Below are 21180 nucleotides of genomic sequence, written 5' to 3'. Positions count from 1 at the left end.
TGAACAATAAACATATATATCATCTGCAATTCGAAATTTCACGACAATGACTATTAATCAAAGATGAGACCGAAAAGTAGTCAGTAGACGATATTTGAGTGTCCTTCCTTTAAGTCATATTGAGGCCCAAATTAAATATATGTATGGGCCAGGCCCAAAGCCCGAAATTAAAATAAACCCTAAACCCCAAATCATCGTCTTCTCTATTTGCTTAAACCCTAATTCTGCAACTGAGCAAAGAACAAGAACCAGTATCAATGGAGTTTGAGAAGAGAAAGTTAGCAACTTTATCTTCCATGAATTCACCAGAACCAGATAAATCACCAAAAGGCAACATAGACGCACCAATTATCCCTTTACTCAACACTCTTAACTCACATCCTTCATATTTCACTACCAGTTCTTGTTCTGGCCGTATCTCCATTCTTTCACAACCTAGCATCTCCATAACCAACCCCACCAAGAAAAAAGCTAAAGGAGGCAAATGGGTCTTCATTTCTCACGACCCAATTGAACTCCATTTGATTTTATCGCATCTTTTCCCATCAAAATCAACTCAACCAGTAAAAAATGTTACTGAGGTTGCTGATTTACATAGCCTTGTGTTCAGATTTGAACCTTTGATTATTGCAGTGGAGTGTAAGGATATTGAGGCAGCTCAATTTTTGGTTTCTTTAGCTATTTCGTCGGGGTTTAGGGAGAGTGGTATTACTAGTGTTAATAAAAGAGTGATTATTGCTATACGATGTTCGATACGATTGGAAGTGCCATTAGGGGATACCGAGAAGATAATGGTGTCTCCTGAGTATGTAAAGTATCTTGTTGAGTTAGCAAATGAGAAGATGGAGGTTAATAGAAAAAGAACTGATAATTTTCTTGATGTATTGTTGAAAAATGGGTTTTTGGGTTCACAGATTAGTAGTGGAGAAGTGGACTGTGATGATTCTGATTTGTTGGAAAATTCTTTGGTTAATGGTGTTAGTGGGAATGGAAATGCTAAAAGGAGAGACTTTGATGATTCTTGTTCCGGTAATTGTTCTCAACTCAGACTAATTGATTCCACATCAGATATCAGACTAATTTTGCTTCTGTAGTTTATGGATAGGAGTTTTTTTGCTGTTTCTACAAGGCATGGATCACATAATGTTGCTGTTTCCTGTGTTTTTAGCGCTTCATAGAGTGTAAACTGATCATACTTGTGATTTTGTGTTTGATTTCATCTTATTGATCCGTCAAGATGTTATAATTGAAGGAGAGTGCAGAACTTCCTCCTAGTACAATTTGAGTTAAATCTTATTGTGGCTGTAGCAGCCACCTTCCATCGCAATGTATAGGTACTTCATTTGCCTTAATGTGCTCGTGTTGAAAAGGTGTGACTCGTATGAGTATTTAGTGTGGATTCTTCAAAATAATGAAATTAAGCAAAAAAAACTGCATATAGCCCTACTAAACACTTGCACACACTCATTGGATATATACCCATAATTGAGTCCACCTGACATATGCCATGTTTCAGCATCGCGACTCCTATATTCTCTTTGTTTCATTGCCTTCAAAATTTGAATGTATTATTTATATACCCATACAGCTTTGGTTAATTGCTTCAATTGCATAAGCGTGGTAGTACTCTGACTGCTAGTTATGTTCAATTGCAGGATACATTCCCTTGAATGTGACAACAAGTCCTAATATTTAATTAATTGACAGGATCAGAAGTAGCCCCTGATATCAACCTACACACTGTTAAATTGGTGATTTCTGGTGAATCAATTGAAAGGCTATTTCTCTGGGGCCACTCTGCTTCTACCATGGATGATGTAGATAAAAAGAAGCTTCTCATATTTGGTGGCTTTGGAGGAATGGGAAGGCATGCACGAAGACATGATCTATTGCTTCTTGATCTAGAATGTGGAAGGATGGAGGTGCTTGATGTTCTGGATGCCCCTTGTCCACGCGTGGGCCATACATCATCCATGATTGGAGATTCAATGTATGTGATTGGAGGAAGAGCTGACCCTTCAAATATTCTGAACGATGTGTGGGTTTTCAACGTGACAAAGAGTGATTGGAGGCTGTTAGAGTGTTCGGGCACTCCATTCCTCCCAAGGTGCTGTTTGTGTCATCTTTGCTTCAATGGCTACTATGTGAAGTGTTTCTGCTAATCTGCTATATATATATATATATTTCCTATACCTTGTTGGGTGAATGTGGTTCGCTAGTTTGTACCAACTTATTTTGTTTTGTAGACTCCTTCATTCAGTGGCAAGAATTTATCGCATTTAATCATCTGATATTTTTGGCCATATTTAGGTCATAATTTATATTCTGGTGTCTTCTTCAGCAGAAATATTATCTTTGAGAGTTGCGTACTCTTTATTTATTTGTGTTAGAATCTCTTATGTATAGTTTGTTTTTTAACCTCACACCCTAATGTGGTAGTTACTGTTGTGCAGTACAGGCATAGACATGCTGCAGCTGCTGTAGGTTCAAAAATTTATGTATTTGGGGGAATTCACAGTGATATGATATTCTCATCTCTGTATGTGTTCGACACACAAAACATTGAATGGAGCGAAGTACAAGTTCAAGGGGATTTGCCATGTGCACGCCATTCTCATTCAATGGCAGCATATGGGACTCAAATATTTGTATTTGGGGGATATGATGGGCAGAAGGCTCTAGGGGACCTGTATAGTTTTGACGTGAAAACATGTATATGGAAGAAGGAAAAGATGATTGGAAGACCACCATCAGCAAAATTTTCCCATTCTATGTTTATTTATAAGAAATATCTTGGGATAATTGGGGGATGTCCTGTTAGTCAACATAATCAGAGATTATCATTACTCAATCTGGAATCTCATTGGTGGAAGCATATTTCTATCAGTTCTATTGGTGAAGGCCTGTTTGTTCGTTGTACAGCAAATATTGTTGATACTGACCTAATAATGATTGGTGGTGGGGCAGCCTGTTATGCATTTGGAACAAAGTTCAGCGAACCAGTGAAAATAAATCTGTTACCTTTGATATCACTAATAGAAAGTTCCATGCATTTACATGAAGAAAATATGCATGCCATTTGTCAAGAAGAAAAAACAATGGGAGAAATGAACGTTTCCTTTTGTTCCCCACAGAATGCAGTGGAACCAGTAACAAATGGAAGCTTTCATCAGAATTCAGAGGGTGTAGATTCTGGAATTGCTAGAAGTCAGATGGTCGCTTCCCATTGGGTTCTTCGGCTCAAAAAGAAAGATGCGAAAATGGCAAAGGATATGTTGAAAAAATTCGGATGGTTAGATCTCGGGAGAAAAGCCCATTCGCAGGAAGATGGAAAGGATATTTGTTTCCCTGTTACAGAAAATTTCCGTGCGTTATTCAACCAGAGAAATAACCTGGGAGGTGTTTCTGAATCTGTTTGTCAATCAGAGAAAGATACCTGCATGATAGTCTTGAACATTCTGATTGAATGTGGAGCAACTATACTAGCTGATGAAATCATCAAAGTTAAAAAAGCTTCACATTCTCCATTCATAGTGATGAAGGAAGCTGTAGGCTCTTTGCTAAGTGACCGAGGTCTGCCATTGCAACTTCTAGAGGAGTTGCCTTCGAGGTCTCATTTTATGTTTTCTTTCAATTCTTTTATCTGAGAATGATTAACTAATTGTTATTTCCTAAGTATTCAACATAAGGTGACAAGTTAAAATACTTCCTCTCATCAGATGGGAACGATTTGGTGATATTGCTGTGCTTCCTTTAACATCCTTCAAGGATTCAGCATGGGACTTGATTGGACAAGAGCTTTGGTTTATCATCGCAAAATCCCTGGGGGCTATTCGCCTTGCTCGACAAGTAAGTTAGTGATAATTTATTACTTACTTATGGTTAGAACTTTGAAGTATTATAGTGCATGCTTTTAGTTACTGTGCATTTTAGACAAAAGTATTCATATCTTTTGGTAAACCCAAGTATGCACTTTCTTTTACTTATCTTGCTAAAAATACTATGGGCACTATACTCGCAATAATTATGCATGCTTAATTATTTATGCAAGATATGATCCAACACCTTGTTGGAATTCCTATTGTATGTCATTTATTAGTCGTAATTCCATTGTTGCTCAAGTGCTTAATGTAATTGGATGTAGTGAGCACCTTTTCTTTTATCTGTTTTTTTTAACTTTTGAGAAATGGCCTTCTGAAGTTTGAGAAGTTTGTTTCCTATTGACCTTGTTCAAGTTATTCTTCTTGTCCATGAACTCGATGCGAGAAGTTTCAATTTTAAGCTGATTCTGAAGGCCTCTTTTTGCTTACTTCTAGATGAGAAACCAAAAGGAGTTCCTTTTTTTTCTTTTCTTTTTGTGGGGATGGGGATGGGGATGGGGATGTGGATGTGGGGTGGGGGGAGGGAGGGGAAGATAACTGGAGGATGTAAGGTTTCTTTGATGACTTAGTTGCACAATTTAACATGGTACTGTAGCATGCAAAAGTCTTTTATTCAAGTTTCACCCCAATTCATCATCAAATTTGTTTGATTGGTTCATGAAAAAGAATTAACTCCGCACGTAGGGAGATGTGTTGAAGACAAAAGTTAAGTAAATAAAAGTGTTTATCTCTAATAGTTTAGCTTTTAGATGAGTTGATTTCACAATTCAACAACGATGACACAAGTTGGTATAAACGTGTGATATTGCTTTTCTCTTATTATTGGGTAATATGAGAAATCTTGTCAATTTATGATTTCAACAAACTTAATTTTTTTTTTCTGATATTGAACTTGTAATTGAGGGAGTAGCATGTTAAATATATCTAGTCTTCTTCCAGAACTTCTATAGCACAGTGAATAGCCCCACCCCCACCCCCACCCCCACCCCATCCCAGATTCTTGAAGTGAGGCACCAACAGAAGGTCTACTTGCTTCTCCTAAGTTCTAAAAATTTTCATTGCACTTTTACTTGATTGATTTTGTTGCCTCTGTGTTAATAGTGTGTTATAATCATTTTAGGGGCGAGTTGCACCAACTGGTACACGGGACAGTACTTTAGAGATTCTTGTTGGAGATAATGGTTGGGTCAACCACCGAGAAAATGGAATTCTTTATTCTTTTGATGCTACTAAGTGCATGTTTTCATGGGGTAATCTCTCTGAGAAGCTTCGGATGGGCCACTTTGACTGCAAAGACGAAGTTATAGTAGATTTATTTGCTGGCATTGGATATTTTGTGCTGCCCTTCCTAGTGAGGTGATACCTTTTGTTTTAGAATCACCGTGCTGTTATTTTGTGAATGATGCATTATCAATTTTAATTTTTTCCATTTTTGCTTCTATCTCCTTTTTCACCCCCTTTGTGTAAAAAGTAAAAACCATTTCAATCGCTGCCTTTCGTATAAACCTCGAGGACCAAAAGAGTTTGATACTTGATTGGTGTTAATTTTGTAACATCTTAAAACTTCACTTTTCACATCTCAAGGAGATTTTGCTTTTGCACAAGGAAGTTAATATGTTATCTTCTTGAAGCAATTCATTGCTTGGTCTTAATGCCTAAAATTCTTGAGTAGCTAATCTTACCTTTGTGCTTTCTTAGTAGCATATCAGAGATTTACAGTGTGTGTTATGTACTTTCTTAGGGCCAAAGCCAAGCTTGTGTATGCTTGTGAATGGAATCCCCACGCAGTTGAGGCACTTCGTCATAATCTTGAAGCTAATCTTGTTGCTGACCGCTGTGTCTTACTCGAAGGAGATAATCGAATTACAGCGCCAAAAGTATGCAACTTCGATTATTGCCAATTCCTTCTACTTTCTTATCTTTATATATATTTTATTCATTCGTGTCTCATCATGACTAATCAACTAGCTTGTCTTGACAGTTGATTTCGCTCGTTTAGTTTGATTCTTGTGTTCCATCCTTTGAATGGCTTATTATTATGTTGTGTTAATACTTCTGAACTGAATATTTGTTCACTTGCAGGGTGTAGCTGATAGAGTGTGTCTCGGTCTCATTCCTACAAGCGAGGGTAGTTGGATTACCGCTGTCAGAGCATTGAGGTATGTTTATCTTGAAAATTATATCAACAACAACAACAACAACATACCCAGTGAAATCCCACTAGGTGGGGTCTGGGGAGGGTAGAGTGTACGCAGACCTTACCACTACCTCGTGGAGGTAGAGAGGCTGTTTCCGGGAGATCCTCAGCTCAAGAACATCAAATCTAAGTGACAGGAGAGCTATACATAAAACATAACAACCAATCCAAAAGATAGTGTATAATCAACAAATGATACAATAACATCAAGAAAGTAATGTGAGGAGTGAAACGCATTAAACAGCAATACGGCTAGGACTACTCCAAACGCTAACAGCCCATACCCTCGCGAGGGACGGCAACACGCTAACCCTACTAACCTTCCACCTTAATACGCGACCTCCACTCCTTCTTATCTAGAGTCATGTCCTCGGTAATGTGAAGCCTAGCCAAGTCTTGTCTAATCACCTCTTCCCAATACTTCTTGGGCCTACCTCTACCCCTCCGCGTACCCTCTACCACCATTTCCTCGCACCTCCTCACTGGGGCGTTTGCGCTCCGTCTCTTCACATGTCCAAACCATCTCAGTCACGCTTCCCTCAGCTTGTCCACCACAGAGGCCACTCCCACCTTCTCCCGGATAACCTCATTCCTAATCTTGTCGCTCCTAGTGTGCCCACACGTCCATCTCAACATCCTCATCTCCGCAACATGCATTTTTTGGACATGTGCGTTCAATAAGCTAATAAATCGATTCATAGAGAAGATTAAGACCTTTGGGAGCGGAAATACAGTGTGGTGTCTCTTATATTTAGCTATTCTCGTTTCTTGTTTTGCTATCGACAAATGAGAAAAAACAAGTGAAATTCATGTGAAATCCTCTATTTCTTGTTTAGTTCTTAAATTCTCTTTTTGTAAATTGAACAACAATTAGGGAGTTTTGAGAAATTGTTTGTTGAATGTAATACCTGAGATATTCTGTCATAGCAACAACATACGAGTGTAATCTCACAAGTGGGGTTTTGGGAGGGTAAAATGTACACAGACCTTAACCCTACCTCGTGAAGATAGTAGAGAGGTCGTTTCAGCATTATGTCGTAACACAATACTTTTATTTGCATTAGCTTCCTCGAACAGCTAGTCTCTTGTCGATTTAATCACTAACGTAATATGTGATTCACAGAGACGAGGGTGGTATATTGCACATCCATGGCAATGTCAAAGATTCTGAAGAAAATGTCTGGACAAACTATGTTTCCCAGTCAATCCAAGAAATTGCTAGATCCGAAGGTATAGTTTCCCAAACCTTATAACAACATGACTACCTTACATTCTTGCTGCTCAGCCATGGCTAGTACCTTGGATGGGAAAATCAGATATAGCTAATCGAACGTTTTTGCTGTTATCAGGTCACAACTGGGACGTAACAGTAGAACATGTCGAGAGAGTGAAGTGGTACGCGCCTCATATTCGCCATCTTGTTGCAGATGTCTGCTGCAAAATGATTCAGACATAAAAATCCCCATTTGAAGGTTTCAGAAAAATTGTTGCCGAGGGGTTCACCATCTTAGATTAGAGGGGTGATATATTAATGATGTTAAGTGTGTAGTTACTAGTAGCATTTTTTGGATTGATTTGTGTAATTTTGTATACTATATACGAGTATACAATTAGTTCGATTTGCATCATTATGTTCAATAAAAAGGAATGAGTGAAGCTAAAATGGCGATGTAAATGAGAATTGGTTACGTAAAAGGAATATTGGATTTGTGGTTGTATACCACTAGTTTCTCTTCACATACAAACCCAACACAATCTCAGATTGAAGTCCCATGGTTACAAAATCGCCTTCGTTAGAGCACTTTGCCTTCTAATGTTGGATTTCCCAATACAAATCCATATTTAGTCAGGTCCCAATGGGTTTGTGTGTGATACGAAAAAAGAAAAAAACTAACAAAATATGGCTGCATGTTCCCTTAAATTGCTCAAAAGAACCAAACATAATTTAGATAACAAACTGATCACACTTCAATCTTGCTACAACTTGAAGCACACAGGGCGTTCTTAGCCAAAACCTTAATAAAGATAACATAGTTGTGTTCGTTACAAATCCGTGCAGAAATGATGTTGACAAATGGCCACGAGAGGAATATCTTAGGAACGATAAGTCTACTCGATCTTCTCACATGTATATAAGAATGCAGCACTGAAAACTATGGGTTCCTATCGCGCAAGCAGCTGAGATTTCCCAGTGATAATCGACCAAACATGTCTTAGCAAATCATCCTAATTTCTCCACAAATGTTTCTGTCAATGTGCTTCCATTGACAATTTTTGTAGTTGCTACAATAATGTCATATGCCATCCCTTCCTGTAACAGTATAACAGTGTAAGTTTTCTTTTGGGTTCCTTTTCCATAGCGTGTTTCCAACGAGAGCTGGGAAATTTACACGATTAAGGTTTAGTAGACTGACCTGGGCGCTCAGGAAGCGAAGAGCAGAGATCTCTGCAGATGTCACTCCACCAATGAAAACGACAAGAACCAAAGAACGCCTTCCATCAACAACTCTGGGATATCATCAATGGTATTAGAAAATTTTTGAACTTCCGAGAGATGATAAAAGAAATTTTAAGCTTTATGCTTGCATAAATTAGCATCATGACAAATATAAGGTCCAGCAACTTTTCAAATGCGAAGAGCAAAGATGGAGTAGAATAATAAGGTACAATAAAACAATAACAGCTTAAGGGAGACATAAGGGTTAGGGAGAACAAGTAGTTTCTACAGCATAATAATATAGAGCAGCGATCGCTGGCCACTGGGTGTCCCTCTAACTTAATTTCTTTGTTGGGTCTGATCACACTACCCAAGTCCACCATCAGTTACCTCGCTTCAATCTCATCCAATTAGACAAATCATTCAAATAATCGTCTTATCATTATCACCTCAAGTTCACAACCAAACAGACTTTTCTCCATTTAGTAGCTTTTCTGATTTAAGTAATGATGGCATGCATATAAAAACTACATTTACTTTCTTTCGACTGTTTTATAGGCCAAGAATTGTTACAAGGCCAGTTAGTGGATGTTCTTTTGGTACATACTTGTCTGAGTTATGCAAAGACCCGTTTAATGAGTCCAGCGACGGACTACTGGAAAATCCACCCTGCAGAGAAACAAGCAAAAATAACAGAATAAGAGTTGTATGCCAAAATAAGATGATAAACAAAAATGGAAAAATCCATGTGAAGAACAAAACATAAACAGAAAGTTAAAAGTTTACCCTCTTAATATCTGAGTGTGGACCCGGCAGCAACTTCAATATTTCTTCAATAGGTCGCCTGCATATAAAATTTTACAGACGTCATAAATAGTAGACTGTAATAAAGAAATATGTCACTCTGTTCCAAATTACATTTGCTAAGATTGAGGAGTAGACACCCATGCGGTGGACCGTGGAGGAAGGAAATCAATTAATGAAACAGTGGTTAGATTTCTAACTGCAAAAAGAGGAATTACTAAACTTTTCTTGCAAAGACTTAATTCATGACTACTTTTCAATGAAACGGAGGCCAACTCTAGGGTTATATAAAATAGAAGTATCTTCTTCCGGTGAATCACAAGGAATATCTTGTCAAAATCATTAAAGCAGCCAGATCCATAGAAAACCACAATTTATTCGAATTAGGTATATTAAGACGGGCAACATAACACAGAATCTCTTACGAAAAAGGACTCACCACCCAGATCGAATTGCATGTTGAACCAGGCGAATACTGAGAGGTGCATACCCAGAGAAGACATAGGAGATATCGTTGGGACTGTATTTTTCAGAGATCAAAGTAGATGTTAAAAATGATTGCAATGGTGAGGCAATGATCATAATGACAGCTGTGCAAGAACCCTTTTTAAATCCATGGCCATATTCTTCAAGTTTCAAGAGAGGAAAGAGAGAACATCTTTTATCAAGCTCAAACTAATATCATACTTAGCAGTATCAGTATCCTCCACTACAAGCCGCAGAGCACGTTTAATTGTTATCCAGTTGCTTTTAGTCTCCTGCAATTGTGAAGAAAGTTAATAGAGAGAATAGTGCGGGCAAATTTTACTGATTTAATATTGCAAAATCTTTGATGAAATCCCATGAATGAACCTGTTTTTTAAGTAATCCAGACTTCTCCAAATTATTCAAGGTTGCTATATGCTCAAAACCATAGCTGTGAAGCAGTTCTCGTCTAACAAAAAGTGCAGAAGTTCAATACGTCATTTAGAGGTTCATGTGGTGGTACTCAAAGCATAGAAGCCATGTCAAGCATAGATAAAACAGCTATACTTGCCTCAAATAGTCAAAATTCTTCTTGGGCAACCCTGAATTTGTTATTGAGAACAAGATGAGAAGACGTAGAACATTAATAAGTGGTTCCTGCTTATGGATCATCTCCTCAATGTACTCAAAGCATCTGCATTTACCCAGTGAGGAAAGAGTAAGCAAATAGAACATGAAAACATTCACCTCGGAAGAAAAGGAAAAGGGTAAAGCCAGACCCCTTCCTACCCTTAGACCCCCTCCCCTCTCTTGCACTTCCAGCTCATATATATCACTTTTTTCTGATCATCCTTTCCTCCAATGGACAACCATTACTTGATAAGCAAGGAGACGATAAAATCAAAATTTCAAGGAATTCAGTAGTAACATTATTATTTCTCATGAATTCTGCAAATGGCAAGAAAGCTGTTGATTTAAGTGCAAGACATGAGTTGATGGTATTGCAGGCATTTTTCTCTACGTGGTTATTTTCTGCACTGAGAGTAGCATTTGTTGAGAAAAATTTATCATTTTCTCTCTAGGTTGGTTTGATGTGGACTGGCCAAGAGTGATCTGCAGCTGTATATGTTTGTTTGCCTACTGATTGAATAATAATCATGTTTCATTAAAAAGAAAAAAAAGGAGAAGGGAGTAATGGAGCACACCCTTGCTCACAAACACACAATAAACTACTACATGGCATCATATCATGCATGCAAATTTGCCAACAAAAACTGGACTTGCATTTAAAGTCTCCAACATTTGAAGCCAAGCACTTGGTGCAACAGAGACTTCTGAGTACCGTTGAATATTTAAGAGAGAGCTGAAAGGTGGATATGGTCTAAAACTACCAAAGTCATCAATCATTAGAATGAAAAGTTTCATTTTACTCACATATCATAGCTTTCAGCCTCGACAAGAGTTTGCTCCATATCAAGTCGGGCAAGGAATGAAGGTTTGGATGTAAACGTAGTTAAATGCTGACCAAGATTGATGTGTCTCTGGAACAGAAGGCCAATAATGTTATAACATTGTTAACACCATTATGATCGTTGTAGAATCAAACATTAGAAATAACTCTTACTGTCATTTCCGGCAATGAGTTAAGCTTTTTGACAAAATCCTTCAATTCGGAGACTGTTTGGTTCTGCATATAATATAAAACATAACACAGAAGTCAATTATTGAACTAGCAAAACTAAGACATGCACATCTACGATTATTGACTAACCGTGGTCTGCATTTCTGTGTAATCTTGCTTCATGGAAGTTGCTTTTTGACGTAGAACCTGCAATCGCACTGCATATGACAATTAAAGAAACAGAAGACTAAGGAAAGAAGATGAGCAACTGAATCTTATGATAGGACATGATTGATTGATATGTATGCTGAAGTCGCCTAGATTTTGTTGTTAAAAAAAATGGAGAGAAAATAAATCAACCTGGACAACAACTTCAAAGTTCTGATCCCGTATCTCTTTGAACAATTTGTCACTACAAAGGCAAAGAATTAAAAGTTCAGAACAGAGAAATAAAATATCTAAGACGCACAGAGAAGGTTAAAATAAGAACACTCTCTTTGTTTTTAAAAGAGAAAAGACAGTAGTATATTTCCCCAGCGGTCACATCTGACTATATTGATGGACATACAAAGACCTGCAGTGTATATGAGAGGATACCTTATAACAGAAGAAACTGCATGCATAATAATTGAGGGAATTATCATGTCACACATAAAAGAAACATGAAGTATATCACTAGAAATCACACAAGAATTTATTTTACTCTAAATTTTATGCACCCCACTTGTGGGATTAACTGGGTATGTTGTAAATTTTATACACCCCAATTTACATCATTAATATTTCATCATTATCCTCAAAAGGCATAATGTTCTTTTTTCTTTAGGATGAAAAAGGTAAAGTAACATTCTTGTAACCTGTGTGGCCAAATAACGATTAAACTAGTTTACCTTGAATTAAGGGGAACCTTTATTTTCTTGCCTTCTTGCTGGACACCCATAATAGATGAATCTAGTTCCACAGCACCATTATTGATACCAAGAAACTGCATGAAGCCTATTAGAGACAGCTTTAAAAATATTCACAGCATATATAGTCTGTTTATTGCTCTAGAAGCTGCAGACACATTACACAACCATAAACAGCTGCCTAGACATTATTCTAACAATACAGATCCATAGCAATTCTAAGAATATCAGTTTTACCTCATCCAACAGCCCTTCATATGTTAACTGTGAACACATTGGAGTGATCATATCCACCTGCACAATACCAGGAAAGTCTTTAAACAACAGTGACAAATGGATATAATGGCAACAAGAATATTGCTCCACACAACTCAAGACACACTAACCAAACCAAGTAACATTAATATTTCCATAACCATGAAGGTTGAAGAAATACAAATAAAACCAAAGCAGTAGAGAGCTTAATTGATCATATGGAAAAGATACAAGGAGTGAAACTATACCAAGTAGCAAGATTAGACCTGCGGAACTATTAACTGTTTGAATACGAGGCAATTAAAGAGCAAGTTGACAGAGTATGATAAGATGAATTTCATCTTTCCAGCATATTCTCTGTCAAAACACTCTCTCTCACACACACGCATATCTTACACAATAGAATGGCAACTACCTAGTCTGGAAAGGGAAGCAACAACAATTTGTTCAAAACATAATATGATAAACTAGCATGAACCTTCAACATAATCCTAGAATTAAGTCTCATCTTTACCAAATAACCCATGAGGTCACACAGCAATCTTATGTTTTTTATAACTACATTATATGAAATATAATGAGAGAGGAGGAGGGGAAGGGCTGAGTGGAAGAAAGAAGGCTTGCTACCTCTCTGTCCAAAAGTATGATAGTATTTATTTCAGGCACACCCATCTGCTGTAAAAGAGCAAATTGATATTAATTTGTGACAATGTATGGTGCCCACATATTTTTGAAGTATGGTTTATTCTAGTGGATTTAAGATTTTGAGTTACCTCAGATGTGTTCACTGGTTCTTCCGACTGCATCCGATTTAAAATGTCAGCCACACGAACTGATGCTTTCCCTTTGGCCCTCACATTTGGAATAAGTCCAAAGGAAAACTACATTTCTCAAAAACCAAAAAGCTGTTAGAAAATATTTATGCTGAACCTACTTTTCCTAAAAAAAAAGAATAAAGCCTATTCAAATAGTAGTTAGTTCTATCGAGTAAACATAAAAAGCACCTCAAGTTTGTGGATAGCTTTTGCTATGTGCCACAGGGAGGTAGTGTCACCATCAACTAGGTGCTCCTGTCATATAAATGAAACTATTTTTACATATGCTAATCTTTAAAAAAGGTACAATAATCTTTTCTTTGGATCAAACTGTGAGAAACAGACGTACTTTGGAAGCAACATCAAGTTCAAAGGATAATACATCCTCATCCAGTGGAATCAGATAAAGGGGATACTCGCCTATAGTCAACAAGTGATGAATTTTTCTTCCTCGAGTATCTGTCAGGATTGCATACAATTGTTAATGAGAAATGCATGCCAAACTAAATCCATAAGAAGTTTATCTTTGATGTTAACAAAAAGGCTAACCTTCTCACATACAACTGCACGACGAGGGACAAAATAAACAAAATACTCCCTTTGAATCCCTTTAGAAATATCATTATGGATGTGTGAGCAAATGAACTTCATCAAGTCAAGCTGGGCTCGGACTAGATAGACTACTTTTGTGCAATCAGTTTGAACTGGTTCCGCATTAAGATGCCGCAATTCAGCCCCATGCTCCTGTTTATAGGTGTGAAAAACACCGAAAAGAATAAAATGTGAAAAAGAAGCTAGTTCATGGAATCAACATGTTTTGCACCCAATGTCACAGCAAAATCATTTTTCTCTTTTCCTTAGTGAAGTGTAGAATTTTACAATTCATACAACAGTTCTTTCTCTAGCATCAATTCATTGTCTTAATCATAACCCAAAACAGAAACGGCAGTGCTGGTGCACTTTAGATTCTGCTGTGCGCAGGATATGGAAAGGGCCAGACCAGAGCCGGCCTGCATTTTCCCAAGAGGTTGTTTCTGATAGATGAAAAATAAATAAATAAAGGAGATATATCTCCACTCGTCTAGGCTTTGGTAAGGCAAAGTTACCAGGTATATGTGCTAGTGAGAGATAATATGTACCCGTGGATTAGTCGAGGCATGCAAGTTGGCTCGGACACCACCATTAAAATTAATTAAATAAATAAATTTTAACTCAATAAACTAGGAATCACTATTGGAATTCTTTTGTTTTCCAATAATCAATATTTGACTAGACATAGAAGTTATGATTTGATGTAACCCACCATTGTTCTATAGACAGACAGAGTACTAAAATTTCAAAAAAGTACTACTAATACCATTGTACTGAGTTTGCAAAATGTGTTGATTTTGAGGTGTTCTCCAACAAAAAAAAAGTTCCCATTTTTTAAAAAAGATTTCATTACTGAATTTTCAAAAACTCAAAAACAATGGAAATATTCAACCCAACAGAAATGTGCAATAACCCCCCCAAAAAAAAGTGCAAAAACTCAAAATTTCAACTCAAACTCAGTAAAGTGAATAATTCATTATAAAGATAGAGAGATAGAATTGCCTTGAGAAGTGAGCTCTGTACAATAAGAGAGAGTGAACCACCAAGCTTAGGATCAATCACCAAACACTTTTTCCCTCGAATCTGCAACTCCAACCAAATATTCAATTAAAGTTTACATTTTTTCAGTTAAATTTACAAAAAAAACAGCAGAAAATCTGCAATTTTTCCGGAAAATAGGAATGAAACTCACGTTTTTCAAAATCGTAATCAGCTCTTTCTGCGATTGATCTCTGTAAAGTCAATTTTGAGAGAATTGAATCAAATTGGAGATAAAAATTGTCCATAAATATTAAAGTACATTATTATGCATATGTAATTGTACCTTATAGATTTCAGATTTATCGGAGCATTATCCAAATTCGGAACTTGCGCCATTTTCGATCGATCTCTCGAGCTTTCGCTGTTCAATGATTTGAGTTCTTCGGACTTGATGGAAATATAGTCCAAGTTGAATATGGGCCTTTTCATATGTTGGACCTTCAAATGGGCTTTTATACTAATACCAAGGGAAACTTACATAAATATACTATAATAAAAAAATTGGGCAAATTACAGAAATCACATACTTTTAAGGTAAAATTACAATTTATCTCATAAAAGTTTATAATTACAGAAATCCATCAAATGGATACAACAATATAAGCGCTAATACATTAATCTGATGCGCGAGATACATTACATTTTATACATGATACACTAATCTGATGCGCGAGATACACTAATCTGATGCACTGATACATTAATCTGATGCGCGAGATACACTAATCTGATGCGTGAAAATGAGGGATTTTGGAGATTTGTAAAACTTATAGGAGATAATGGTAATAAGTAAATTAAAATGTGGGATTTCTGTAATTATTTATCATTATTTATAGCAATAACGTTTTTTTCTACTTGATCACTTTCAATACATTTATTAATTTATAATACATGTTTAATACATATTACAAAGAACAATTTATTATTCACATATAATACAAGTTTTATTGATGGACAACACATTTTATTGATGGACAACACATTTTAATACACATATAATACAAGTTTTATTGTATTATTCTTATAAACTCTACCAAACGACCCCTTATAATACAATGTGTCAAGTTCTTACCAAACAAACATAACATATTCTAAAAACAATTATAATACATATATATTGTATACATAATTCACTTTTAATACATATTACAGATTTAACATAATATTGCTATGTATTGCTATAAATGGTAATAAATAAAAAGTTTCGCTAAAATCAGTAATTATTTATTAAGGGGTCGTTTGATAGAGTGTATAAGAATAATGCAAAATCTAGTGTATTAGTAATGTTTGTATTAGTTATGCTTGCATTAGTTATGATGATATTTTTTTATGCAATGTTTGGTTTGGTGTACTAAAAATATTATGCATTACATAATTCTTTTAGAAAAAATATTTGTTTACAAAAATACCCTCCACAAATATAGTGGAAAGGATGTAAGAAAAGTTTTTAGGGCAATTGTGTCTTTAATAATGTTAATGCATGCATTATAACCCATTGCATTACTAATGCATAGAAATATATGGTATTAGTAATACACTCTTTAATACACAATAGAGTGTATTACTAATACAAGCATTAGTTATGCATAAGTTAGAAATGTGTACCAAACAAGGTACTAATAATACATCAAGCTAATACAAACATTATATTCTCCAATACACTCTACCAAGCGACCCCTAAAAGGTACCCATCCAACTAAATTTTCCAATACGCAATTTAATTCACGGTTTACTTTTTCACGATATTGATTAATACAACAACAACAAAAAGCTAATTCCCGAAACCCATCCTCAATTCGGAAAATATATAGGACCAAACTCTTATTGGTAATTGAATTCATACATGGAGCCTTGTTGTTGTCATATTCAGTGTAGTTCCGCCTACCTCAAAATAATAAAATAGAGATGTTGTTTTCGATAGACTATACACATATTATATTTACATATATATTTTAGCTAATTTTAATTTAAATGATTGGATGGATGTATATTTAAGTTAATTAAAGTTTACAAAGTTGAACAATTTAGTCATCTCAAATTCAAGAGTTTTTTTTTTATGGTAGAGAAAGGGGAAATAGAGGAGAGGATTACGGAGTTTGAGAATCAAATTTAACCAACAAAGTGAAGTTTAGATAGTCAATAAAGTCAATAATCTCTAATTTGAAATTTGAAATTTGAAATATATGGAATCTAAAATTGAATTTATTGAAATGTTTGAGAAGGACGAAAAAATAAATAAAAGGATGTTTTTGGTCATATTTTATAAATTAAAAAGTTATTTTTTATTAAATGAAAATTACAAGGATGTAATAAAAACTAAACTAAAATAATTTGGATGAATTTAACTAAAGTCAAAAATACATTAAATGACATGCATATATATTTGTCACTTTGTTCTTCATAGTTCACTTCGTTTTCTCCTCCATTTTTCAAAAATCAAAACATCCATCTTTCTCCTTTATCTTTACTTCGTTACAACCAAGAAAAAAGTTTGAAACAATCCATAAAACCCAAACCCATCTGCTTCGATCATCCATTTTCATCTTCTCCGATCGTGTCACCGTCTTCTCCGTTGCTAAAACCGTAGCAGAAAGCAGAAAAATCCACCTCCTCCATTTTCAAGAACCAAAACATCCATCTTTCTCCTTTCATCTTTACTTCGTTACAACCAAGAAAAAAAGTTTGAAACAATCCATAAAACCCAAATCCATCTTCTCCGATCATCCATTTTCATCTTCTTCGATCCTGTCACCGTCTTTTCCGTTGCTAAAATCGTAACAGAAAGCAAAAAAATCCACCTCCTCCATTTTCAAGAACCAAAACATCCATCTTTCTCCTTTCATCTTTACTTCGTTACAACCAAGAAAACAAGTTTGAAACAATCCATAAAACCCAAACCCATTTTCTCCGATCATCCATTTTCATCTTCTCCGATCCTGTCACCGTCTTCTGCGTTGCTAAAACCGTAACAGAAAGCAGAAAAATCCACCTTCTCCATTTTCAAGAACCAAAACATCCATCTTTCTCCTTTCATCCTCACTTCGTTACAACCAAGAAAAAAAGTTTGAAACAATCCATAAAACCCAAACCGATCTTCTCCGATCATCCATTTTCATCTTCTCCGATCCTGTCACCGTCTTCTCCGTTGCTAAAACCGTAACAGAAAGCAAAAAAATCCATCAACAAAATCCCTGTCTAGTTCCTAATATATTTGTCTAACTCAAACTCTTGATTTCACTTCCAATTTCAGTTCAGTTCCAAATTCTAACCCTACCCCTAAATCCGGTTTGATCTTGAATCATTTCCATCTCCTGCCATGAATAGAAGAGGAGGTAGATCAGACAGTAAACAATCATTGGATCAGGTATCCAGTGGTTTTCTTAGTAATACCAATGAAGAACCGTCTACATTGGTTTCTTCATCTTCTTCAGGTAAAGTTAGCAAAACTCTAGTGAAAAGTTCCGATTCTGCTAATAGAAATGTTAATTCTAAAGTGGTTAGAAGTAGGAAGTCGAGAAGGGAAGTCGAGAAGGATGAGGCTATTTGTATAAACAAAGAGTCAAATTCTGAGGCTTTAGTTGCGTTAACGGCTGGATTTCCGTCTGACTCGTTAAAGGATGAAGAAATTGAAGCTGGGGTTGTTAGTGTAGTTGGCGGGATAGAACAGTGTAACTATATTTTAATTAGGAATCACATTATTACGAAATGGCGTGAAAATGTGTCGATTTGGCTGACGAAGGATATGTTTGTTGATATTATACCTGAACGATGTAGTGGGTTATTAGATTTCTGCATATAACTATTTGTTATCGTACGGGTATATTAATTTTGGGGTGGCGTTGGCAATTAAGGACAAGATTCCAACTAGGCCAAGTAAGGGAAGAGTGATTGTTATTGGGGCAGGTCTTGCTGGGTTGGCGGCTGCAAGGCAACTGATGTTGTATGGATTTGAGGTAATTGTTTTAGAGGGACGGAAGCGTGCAGGTGGAAGGGTGTATACAAAAAAGATGGAAGGAGGGAATAAGGTAGCAACTGCTGACTTAGGAGGGAGTGTTTTGACAGGTACATTAGGGAATCCACTTGGTCTGTTGGCTCGACAGTTGTCGTATACACTTCATACGGTGAGAGACCAATGTCCACTCTATCGTGCTGACGGAAAGCCCGTAGACGAGTATTTGGATAAAAAAGTGGAGGCTTCTTATAATGAACTTTTGGACAAGGCAAGCAAGGTCAGACAAGAATTATCTCCGGTTATTTCTCTTGGAGAGGCATTGGAAACTTTGCGAAAGGATTTTAGTGTTGCGATGAATGATGAGGAGATGAGCTTGTTTAATTGGCATCTGGCAAATCTGGAATATGCAAATGCAGGTTTGCTTTCACATCTTTCCTTAGCATTTTGGGACCAAGATGACCCCTATGATATGGGAGGGGATCACTGCTTCTTGCCCGGTGGAAATGGAAGATTAGTTCATGCCCTGGCTGAAAATGTGCCTATTATTTTTGAAAAAACTGTGTATGCCATTCGTTATGGTAGAGATAGTGTGAAGGTGATTACTGCGGGCCAACTATTTGAGGGAGATATGGCATTGTGCACAGTTCCTCTCGGAGTTTTGAAGAGTGGTTCCATCACGTTCATTCCAGAGTTGCCTCAGCAAAAACTTGACACAATAAAAAGACTGGGGTTTGGACTGTTAAATAAGGTTGCATTGTTATTCCCGTATGTGTTTTGGGACTCCAATGTTGATACATTTGGTTATGTTGCTGATGATTCTAGTTGTCGGGGGGAATTCTTTCTGTTCTACAATTATGCAACAGTTGCTGGTGGGCCCTTATTGTTAGCTCTAGTCGCAGGAAAAGCTGCACACAAGTTTGAGAGAATGGCTCCTACTGATGCAGTAACAAAAGTACTTCAAATTTTAAAAGGTAAATGTCAGGTTCAACATTAACTTTGCTTTCAATATACCAAAATAATATTTTTCTTTCTCTTGAATAGCATAGTATTTGGTGGTAGAGTAACGAGTAAAGAAGAATAAACTCTGCGAGCAGTAAAATAAGAATGGACATGCTCGAGAAGTGAATTCATGTTATCTTGGTCTAGAGTTAAGCAGTTGTAAGAGTGTTAGTGTCATGCCCATCTCGTATTCGTTGATTTCAGTTTGAAGCATGTATATATCATCTTGTTTGAGAATTGAGATACTCTGGAATATGAAGTCGAGTTGTTTTTTAAAGGCAGATACACTGGATCTTGCTTTGTTTAACTTTCTGTCTCTTCTTAAAACAGGGAAACCTCTAGAGTAACATATTGAGAGAAGTGAGTAATCTGTTACTCTTTACCCCTTAAAGGACTCCTATAACATATTTCTTGTCTCAACTATATTATACTTCAGAGTTGATTTCATCATCTATTGTTTATTTTCGCTGCTATGTAGGCATATATATTTTAAAATGCATCGATTATATTAAAGATGAAACTTATGTTTCTTATGGTCATGAAGCTAATGTATTGATGAGATTTGGGCATTGTTACCAGGTATTTATGAACCACAAGGAATTAACGTCCCAAAGCCCATCCAAATTGTATTTACAAGCTGGGGTAGTGATCCGTTCAGCTTTGGTTCCTACTCCAATGTTGCTGTGGGTGCATCAGGAGATGACTATGACATTTTAGCAGAAACTGTGGGGGAAGGAAGACTTTTCTTTGCTGGTGAGGCGACTACCAGGCGCTATCCAGCCACTATGCATGGAGCATTTCTCACTGGGCTTAGAGAAGCTGCAAAGATGGCCCACCACGCTAGTGTTAGAACATCGCATTTGCAGGTTGAGAAAAAAAAATGAGATAAGGTATACTTCAGATCTTTTCAAAGACATGTGTAATGTTTATTTAGACACTGACAGTCAAGAACTTACTTTGACACAAAATATTATCTTGCTTTTAAATAATTGACCATTATCGTGTATGGTGTAGAATTAACCAATTTCTTTCTACAAACATCTTATTTCTTCATTCTATTTAGTATTTACTAATTGCTCATGTATGATTTAGTTTCTATTTATGCCCGAGTTGTTTTATTAGCTCGGGAAATAGTTGTTCATTTCCCATTTGGATCAACTCTATCATTTTGCTATATCAACATTGTTTTCATGCTCATTTTATGCACTAAATGC

General features: G+C 36.3%; 3 protein-coding genes across 3 annotated transcripts; 2 read left to right on the top strand and 1 right to left on the bottom strand.

Moving 5' to 3' along the window:
• The first annotated feature begins 213 nt into the window (after positions 1–213).
• On the top strand, positions 214–7833 carry LOC125819557 (tRNA wybutosine-synthesizing protein 2/3/4). The gene is made up of 9 exons (XM_049499003.1): positions 214–1029; positions 1708–2107; positions 2459–3610; positions 3720–3849; positions 5002–5237; positions 5623–5758; positions 5964–6040; positions 7202–7308; positions 7428–7833. The coding sequence occupies exons 1-9, from the start codon at positions 258–260 to the stop codon at positions 7532–7534; spliced, it is 3117 nt and encodes a 1038-aa protein (XP_049354960.1). The 5' UTR covers positions 214–257; the 3' UTR covers positions 7535–7833.
• A 244-nt stretch (positions 7834–8077) lies between these two features.
• LOC125819577 (vacuolar protein-sorting-associated protein 33 homolog) lies at positions 8078–15393 on the bottom strand. The gene is given in 23 exon segments (XM_049499026.1): positions 8078–8389; positions 8493–8586; positions 9123–9184; positions 9302–9359; positions 9759–9839; positions 10007–10077; positions 10172–10253; positions 10356–10478; positions 11219–11325; positions 11409–11471; positions 11556–11612; positions 11766–11817; positions 12296–12390; positions 12551–12607; positions 13196–13240; positions 13342–13449; positions 13573–13638; positions 13733–13824; positions 13827–13842; positions 13933–14127; positions 14977–15057; positions 15167–15206; positions 15299–15393. Coding segments are annotated over 23 exon segments (1788 nt in total). The 5' UTR covers positions 15352–15393; the 3' UTR covers positions 8078–8299.
• A 2938-nt stretch (positions 15394–18331) lies between these two features.
• Positions 18332–20850, top strand: LOC125819451 (protein FLOWERING LOCUS D-like). Its single transcript, XM_049498879.1, is given in 3 exon segments — positions 18332–18802; positions 18804–19938; positions 20546–20850. Coding segments are annotated over 3 exon segments (1911 nt in total).
• Positions 20851–21180: the final 330 nt, after the last annotated feature.

This window comes from Solanum verrucosum, unplaced genomic scaffold, assembly GCF_900185275.1.
Source record: "Solanum verrucosum unplaced genomic scaffold, falcon-dt-bn FXZP01000255.1, whole genome shotgun sequence".
In the NCBI taxonomy this organism is placed as follows: domain Eukaryota; kingdom Viridiplantae; phylum Streptophyta; class Magnoliopsida; order Solanales; family Solanaceae; genus Solanum; species Solanum verrucosum.
The sequence above is the reverse complement of the archived record's forward strand: the minus strand, read 5'-3'. Positions and strand labels throughout refer to the sequence as shown.

Bases quoted from the DNA above. Each gene is read 5' to 3' on its own strand.
- LOC125819557 (XM_049499003.1), top strand. From the start codon at position 258: ATGGAGTTTGAGAAGAGAAAGTTAGCAACTTTATCTTCCATGAATTCA. The intron at 1,030-1,707 runs GTAATTGTTCTC...ATTAATTGACAG, and splicing joins CTTTGATGATTCTTGTTCCG to GATCAGAAGTAGCCCCTGAT. The intron at 3,611-3,719 runs GTCTCATTTTAT...TCCTCTCATCAG, and splicing joins CTAGAGGAGTTGCCTTCGAG to ATGGGAACGATTTGGTGATA.